Genomic DNA, 7,762 nt, shown 5'->3' on the forward strand with positions numbered 1-7,762 from the left:
ATATAATATCATAACTTATTGATACATATTATCTACCATTTATATTTGTGCGGCAACTTTAATAATCATAACGTGATTTGTCTTTATAAAAAAAGTTTAGCACATATTGAAGATAAAGTTTGACGATAATTTTTAAAAAAAACCATTTTCATATTTTATAAATTGATACTTTTAAAGAAATAAACCTAGTATAAAAACATAAAGGCACTTGTTAATTAATCATATGAAAATGTATTCCTCAAATGTGTATTTAATGTTTTTTTAAAATTTTAAAATTATTTTATTTTATTCAATTTTTGTTTTACTTGTCGATTGCTGAATATTAAGAGTGGAACTCTGATAATAGCTATTAACCTAAAAATATAAAATTCTGCCAATTAAACCAGAATTTGAGCACAACTCAAATTTTTTATTTTTTGACATTTTTAACATGTGCCCTAACATAAATTAGCAAGGCTAAAAAACATAATAATATGAACAAATTTTTAAGTCGGCAATTCAAGTGTGAAAACTTAGTACTAGTATGAAACAAAACCTTAAACAGAGATTGAAAACAAAAGATAAGTAAAATGTTAAACGTGCATTTTCAATTCTAGGAAAGATGAATTTGGTCCCACCTTTTTCCAAAAATATCTACAATGACGCTCGTGATGACGAATGCACGCATGTTTTACTTTATTCTATTCAATTCTTTATTTGATTAATCCAACTAACAACATAGAAATCAATAAACAACTAGATGAATATCTTTATTCATCCATTATCCTAGTACAGTTGCAGGCAACACTTGGATTTCTTTGGTTGCAAATCATTTCTATATAAAATAATCACAAAAACCCAACAACTTGTTCTAGAGAAAGAAAATCAAGTCTTAAAATAAGCTCAAATTCGAAACGACAGAGGTGGTTTGTAATGAAATACTAAATCAAGTCTTGTTTTATTACCGGCTCAGATGCTGTTCCCTGGTATACTCACAAGTCTAGAATCAATGAACCCAACCAAACCAAATTCAATAACCAATCACTCTATGGTACTGTTTCCATAAAGTACATCTCATAATTAAATAATGACCTAACTTTTGTTTCCCCAGTGTAATTAAATATTTTTATGTTGCTAGTACATCACTTTTTTGTGTGGTAGTAGTAGTACAACACTTTCTTTAGAAGGAGATTAATATAAAAACATTTGAAACCCTAATCTCAATTTCACACTACAGGCTTCAGTGTTACTATAATTATATGTTTTTGCATAACTATCAACTAAATTATCTTAATAAGACCGTCTTTTATAATTAAATATCTCTGCACAATTATCAACTGACTAGCCTTAACACGACCAATTTGAACCATTAACTCTACATTTAGACGTCTCGGCACAACTATCAACTGACTTAACAAATTTAATTCGAATACGCGTATGTACATCTGATGTCTCTCAAGAGACAGAGAATAAATTGACAATATTTAAAATTTGAAAAGAATGAAATTGTTTATAGATACTCCTTATTAAAGTGATCCATTACCGGAATTTGCAATATTTATTTATGGTAAAAGTTAAAAACTTGAGAGGGTCCTAAACTCTGAAACAATGAAAACACTTGACCATTTATACCCTTTTGGAGGCTAAAATTTCTCTCTCAAAAACACTGTATCAGTGTCCTTATGAAGCTTTAGACGACCAATGATAGGTCCCTCTCGTCATTATAGCCTTTGTCTGACTGCTTTTGGCCAAGAGAACTGATTCAAAGGACACCATTGATTGAGACTATTCATCACCATCTTATGATATTTCCAAGACACTATAAAATATAATTAATTAATTAATCCCCTTATGTTTTTATTTTTTCCTAGCTAGATTCTCATTTGTCTCAATGTTTTTTGGCCAACCTAAACAAAACCTGTATTCCCTTATTAAGGAACCAAAGGTAGCATCTTTCCTTGGTAAAGTTTTTTAGGCCAAGAAAATAAGGAACAAATTGACAACCACGTGTTTGTGATAGCAATACATCCCAAATTAAGAAACGAATAGGAGCTGTCATAAATACCATAATATAACACACAAATACTACATTGCAACAATAAATCATATCCTATAAATTTTTTTTTCTTTATATTAATAAATATTTTAGTCAGAATAGTATCTAGTTAAAGATTTTTCGTCTGTTTGTTAGTTTTGACTGTGACTCAAACAAGACCAATGAGTGTTCTTTGTTCCAAATTTGGTTCACTTCTTTCACCTCAATAGTAAAGTTATGGTTTTGTACTAATATAAACCGCATTCATTTGTACATGCTCAAGAGAAAGAAAAAAATAATAGCAATAAGAGAAGATTATTTAAATGTGAATTAAAAATGGCAAGGTTGAAATAGTTTTGAAGGTTCAAGAGGGTCTCATGAGTGTGTGGAACCCATTTTTCTGCAGCCAACCTTGAGAAGAAGAAGAAGAAGAGGGTCTTGTTATCTGAGGTGGGAATCCTGATGATGCTGCAGCAGCAGTTGCTAACAAATGTGGCGGCCCAGTTTGCCATTTTTGTTGTTCCGACATTGATAATGATAAGTCGCTTCCAATTCGGCCTCCGTTGCTGCTGCTGCTGATCGATACCTGCATAATCATATCAACGGATTATAACAACTTATCTCCAATGGCTCTATGTAACTCTGACAAATCTATTGCGATACGAAACATTAGTCCTTTTGAGACATTAGTCCTTTTTGAGACAATAAGAAAATATTGAAAGGATCATTGTGTAGTAACATGATCATTTAAAACTTCATTTATTATAAAAATTGAATTGCACAACCATACTAGTACAATCTAAGTACTAATTGAGCTAAAAACAGAAAGAAATTGAACCAAAGTACCTACATGAAAATTTGAGGGGTGAAGATGTGGAAAACTGTGAAGCATTTGAGGGTAGTGTTGTTCAACAGGTGACCGGTAGGGACCATATCTATGCATTTCATTAGTGACGGGAGATTGAAGATGAGTTTGGCTTAACATCCGCAAGGCTTCGCTCTCTCCATACACATCCCTTGCATAGCCTTCCATGTTACTTACACCACATGGTCTTGGAAGTATATTTACCGGCTGAAATTCAATGGTGATTCAGTTAGAATTCACCAGAGAAGTTAAATTAACTAAGTATATGTTAAATTATGCTTACTTTAGGCCTGATTCCACCATTCCGCCAATTTGATTCAGGTGCCATATGCTGATCAGTAACAAATGCTTGACTATTATTACCTTTAGAACTTGAATTACCCAAACTTAAATCCAGATTATGCTCCGCGGCATTACCCGAGGATTCTGTTAACCAATAACGCATTTAATTAACCAAACTTATTGTGTGAATAATAAGATTTCATATAAATAAACCATATAGTTTTGTGCTTACCAGTAGTAGTATTAAGCTCATTATCATAGATGCTGGGATCAAAATTGGTAACAGCCTCTTTACCATTGCATTTTATTGCTGCTTTATCATATGCCCTTATACAAAATGAGCCACAAAAATTCAAAACCCTAGCACGAATTTACAAATTTTGCCTACAATCCTTTAATCGGAAACGAGAAACAGCAAATAGGCAATTAAACATACCTTGCAGCTTCAATCTCGGTGTCAAACAAACCCAAATAAACATACCTAGTAAATCGAATCAAACTAATCTAATTAATGGTTACTATTATACACCAATAAAAACAGTATGAACAAACCATTTCAAAAATAGTAGTAGAAGATGATAAATACATACTTTTTGCCTAAGAATTGACCCATTCGAGCCTCCCATCTTCCACATTTATGCAAAGTTACACCTCTATATTTCGAACTCCCTCTCGGAAATCCAGTGCTTTGTCGCCGAAGCACATGCACAAACTCTTCCTTTGTTAAATTGCTCATCTAAAAAGTACTAATTGTAATCAAATACCACAAAGAGAATACTAGTATAAGAATAAGATAAATGAATCATAACTCACCTGCTTCAAATCCTCTTCATAATCTTCTATATTGAAATTTATATCCGCTTCCACTCCTCTAAACTTAATTGCAGCTCTATCATATGCACTGAGTAAACAAAACCAATACAAACATATTTTTGTTACTTATAAAAAAACCAACCTTATGTATGAATGAAATTGTATTAAAATGAAATTAATAGTGACTCACCGAGCAGCTGCATGTGCCGTGTCAAATCCACCTACACAAATTTACCCAGACAAAACCATCTCATCAGTAATCCCTTCAAATTTCATCATATTATATACTACTTGTCTCCCTCCATCCCTCCCAAATCAATTTTTATTATTAAAAAACTAACCAAAGTTTTTATCCACTTACCCAAATACACTTGTTTTCCACAATCCCTGCATCACAAACAACAAACACAACCAAAACAATACTCAAATTCAATTTTTCATCCTCTCTATAAACAAGATTATGAAGAAATAATACATTAAGCCATTAACTACTAACTAACCATATATGAGATTCCCATCGACCTGTTCGTCGGTAAAAAGTAACACCTCTATACTGCGAACTTCTTGACCTCGGTCCCCGACGACTCTTCTTAATCGGTTGCGACGACGCTTCAACCGATTTCCCACCGTTAACTGTCTCCGATTGACAAAACTTCACACCAACCCAGTGAGCACGTGGAAAAGAAGAACCAACCACACCGCCGCCACCGGAAGGAGAATCAACCACCGCTGTCACCTCAGAATCCTCCACCGGAAAAAACTGTCTAGTCACCGGCGGACTGTCGTCACTGTCATCCATTGAGAATCCGAAAATCTTACTAGTTCGTTTCCTCAACACTCCGTTACCGTTTCCGTTACCGTTACTGTTATTGCTGTTATCGTTACCTTCTTCTTCCGATCCATCTTCTATAACAACTACAGATGAACTTGAATTCGAAACAGATCCAACTCTCTTTCCTTTTTCATCAACTTCTTCACCCTCGATTGAACATCCTTCTGATTCGTAGTTTTTTCTCTGATCGGGTGAGTCATTCAGATTCCACATTCTTCTTAATCTCAACTTCAACTTCGTAGCTAACACGAACAAGAAAAAAATATGAAGAAAAAGATGGAGAGAAAAAAAGCAAATAACAATTCTAATTCATTCACACTATCATATAATAAAAAATGAAATTAATTTTATTAATCTCTCAATTTCGTGTTTCATGTTTACCTTATCACTTTCACTCTGACACTTTTTTTAGAAGGAATAAAAATGAAGATTAAAAAACAAAAACTCGTTGTTGTTGTTGAACTGAGAGAAGAAAAGAAAGAGAAAAATGTTGAAAGATCTTTGTGATTTCTCTGAACTGCCCAATACAGTATAGACGAGGCAAGTTTGAGCAAGCTAAGGCGAAAGTACTTTCTATGTTTTCTTTCTCTCTCTAGAACCACTTGCTGGTTCTTCTTCTATGTTCTTCTCTCTCTAACTCTATCACTCTATATCTATCTATTTATCTTTTTTTTTTATCTGATGAATCATTCACTGAAAAAATTGAACAATGAATATTTATCTATATTTGTTTTGCTTCTAACAGAGGAAAGTCCTTACTTTAATTGCGTTACATAATTTATTAAATTTTGAAACTCAACTGTACTGTTAGTATGTATTTATTTCCATTTTTATATGTTTTATTGAATGAATTTAAATAACAAGTGGTAAAAATAGGGAAAGAAAGAACCATCTCTTTCTTGAACAACTTTCCCACGTTAACCAAATCGAAAAAGCATCTATATCTATATATATCAATATCTATATCCATCTCTCACCTGTCTTTTCTCTCTCTTAGTTCTTTCTCTCTCTAGAAATTTGAATCTCTATTATTAGTAATTGACAGTGGAAGAGTCTAAAAATTGGATAATTACATTAGTTAATTATAAGAGCCAAGGGAAGGTGGAATGGAGTGGTGTGAGGATTTTTATCTTTTTGGGATTATGACTAAGTTTTACTATGTGGATGCTACAGGGGACAAAAGAGGAAAGTAATTAGGGAGGGTGGAGGAGGGTATTTTGGGGAGGGAATTGGAATTATGTGTTGTGGGAGAGATAGAGAGAGTTTGGTATGAGAAAAAGGAAATGAGAATAATGAGAAGTAAAAGGAAACTCTTTCCAGAAAAGTCCAATCCAAGAGTACGGGAAGAGGGCCACCTTTGCCTCTTTGGTTTCTAAACTGACCAATACCCTTCTTACGCTGTACCTCGTATTTATGAGCTTTTTTCACTAGATTACTCTCTTTAAACTGCGCGTGTTGTTCCATCATCTCTTTTTCTTACTCTAATTGTTTTTCTCATTGTTATTTGTTGAGTTAAATATATTTTTATATTCAAGAATTATCTTGAATTTTGTTTTTAGTTTTTATTTAAAAAATATTAATGCATTCATTTTTAATCTATGATATTTTTCAAAAATTTTAAAACTTTTTAATTTTTTTTAATTTTTTAATTTTTGAATAATTTTTTCAATATATATTTAGAATATATTTGGAATACTTAAAATATTTATTTAAAAAATTTAAAATAAAAAGAATTAAATATGAATTTTTTAAATTTCAAAAGATAAAGATAAAAGATAAAGATAAAAGTAGTGAAAATTTCAATTTAAAAATTAAATTTTGAATTTTTTTTTAAAACTTTTTAAAACGTTATAAACTGTCTGCAAAATAATTATTCAAAAATAAATATTAATTTAATGGTAAAGACTAAAACTACGTGCATAATAATTTGGTAGGGATCAAAACATACCATTTATTTTTAAAGAGAAAAACAAATATTGATATTTTATAGAGATCAAAAACATATTTAGCCCTTCCTTTTTTTTCTTCAATGTAGGTTTGGATTTATGGTTTAAAGCATTTTGAATAGGTTTAGAATCTATAGAATTAACTTTGACTTAAATATATGTTTTACGGTATTCTAAATATGTAGAACCAAATAAAAAAAATCAATTCATTCAAAATTAATTTTCTTCAGCACAGAAATAAACATATGTTTATTCTAATTGGTTTTCATATTAATATTTTAGACTTAAATACTTTTTAATATCCTTGTTTTACCAAAAATAAATTGGTTTAAATACATTTTTTCTCGTGATTTAAAAAAATGTTTTAATTTATTTATTTTTTGAATTTCCTATTTGATTTATTGAAGGTTAACCCGCATATTGCACTCTCATTATCTATATCTTGTTGGTGTTTCTTTGTCTTTTTCTGTCGATGACCAGAACTCTCAGTCGGAGCTTTGTCTTTCCTCTTATCCTCAAAATTGGAAACTACAACTCTAGTGACTACAGTAATTTGAGGCTTTGTAGGAATAGGTTGAGTTGAGTGAAAACTCTCATCACTCTCAACCTTGAATTTTGTCTCTTACCGTGAAGACTGAGACATTTGACATGGTTAGTATGGTAAAAGTTAAATGTGTAGAAGTGAAAGAAAACTGGAAGGTTAGTCGAACTTGTGTTCCTTCACCATAAGGGACCTCAGTCTCTTTACTCTTATTAGATTTCTTTTTTTGTTTGTGGTTCAGTAGTCGAAGTGCTTCCTCTCTTTTGACCCTAGAATATGAGAGCAAAGATGAATAAATCATATGGCTTTAAAATAGGCCAAATGTACATAATTTACTTGTATTGTTTCCCTTACCTGGTAAGGATGGTTTTTGCTTGTTCCGACCTGCTTATTCTTCGATTCTTTTGGATTAACGGGTATAGCTAGAAAGTGTAACACCCCTCTAATTCCCCGCGAAAATTAGTAAATT

General features: G+C 31.6%; 1 protein-coding gene across 4 annotated transcripts; it reads right to left on the bottom strand.

Annotated features, from left to right (window-relative positions):
- Positions 1-1,480: 1,480 nt before the first annotated feature.
- Positions 1,481-5,593, bottom strand: LOC131652209 (floral homeotic protein APETALA 2-like). 4 transcript variants are annotated; one of them, XM_058922008.1, is made up of 11 exons: positions 5,188-5,593; positions 4,475-5,048; positions 4,336-4,361; positions 4,165-4,195; positions 3,975-4,062; positions 3,752-3,897; positions 3,598-3,660; positions 3,394-3,488; positions 3,163-3,305; positions 2,861-3,086; positions 1,481-2,600 (listed from the first exon to the last, which is right to left on the bottom strand). In XM_058922008.1, the coding sequence occupies exons 2-11, from the start codon at positions 5,017-5,019 to the stop codon at positions 2,293-2,295; spliced, it is 1,671 nt and encodes a 556-aa protein (XP_058777991.1). In that variant the 5' UTR covers positions 5,020-5,048; positions 5,188-5,593; the 3' UTR covers positions 1,481-2,292. The 4 variants fall into 4 exon arrangements, with proteins under 4 accessions (XP_058777991.1, XP_058777992.1, XP_058777993.1 ...); XM_058922009.1 differs by having other exon boundaries at positions 1,484-2,600; positions 3,598-3,642; positions 5,188-5,591; XM_058922010.1 differs by having other exon boundaries at positions 1,485-2,600; positions 2,865-3,086; positions 5,188-5,588.
- Between the last annotated feature and the right edge of the window lie 2,169 nt (positions 5,594-7,762).

The sequence above is a fragment of the Vicia villosa genome, linkage group LG2 (genome assembly GCF_029867415.1).
Source record: "Vicia villosa cultivar HV-30 ecotype Madison, WI linkage group LG2, Vvil1.0, whole genome shotgun sequence".
NCBI classification, from domain to species: domain Eukaryota; kingdom Viridiplantae; phylum Streptophyta; class Magnoliopsida; order Fabales; family Fabaceae; genus Vicia; species Vicia villosa.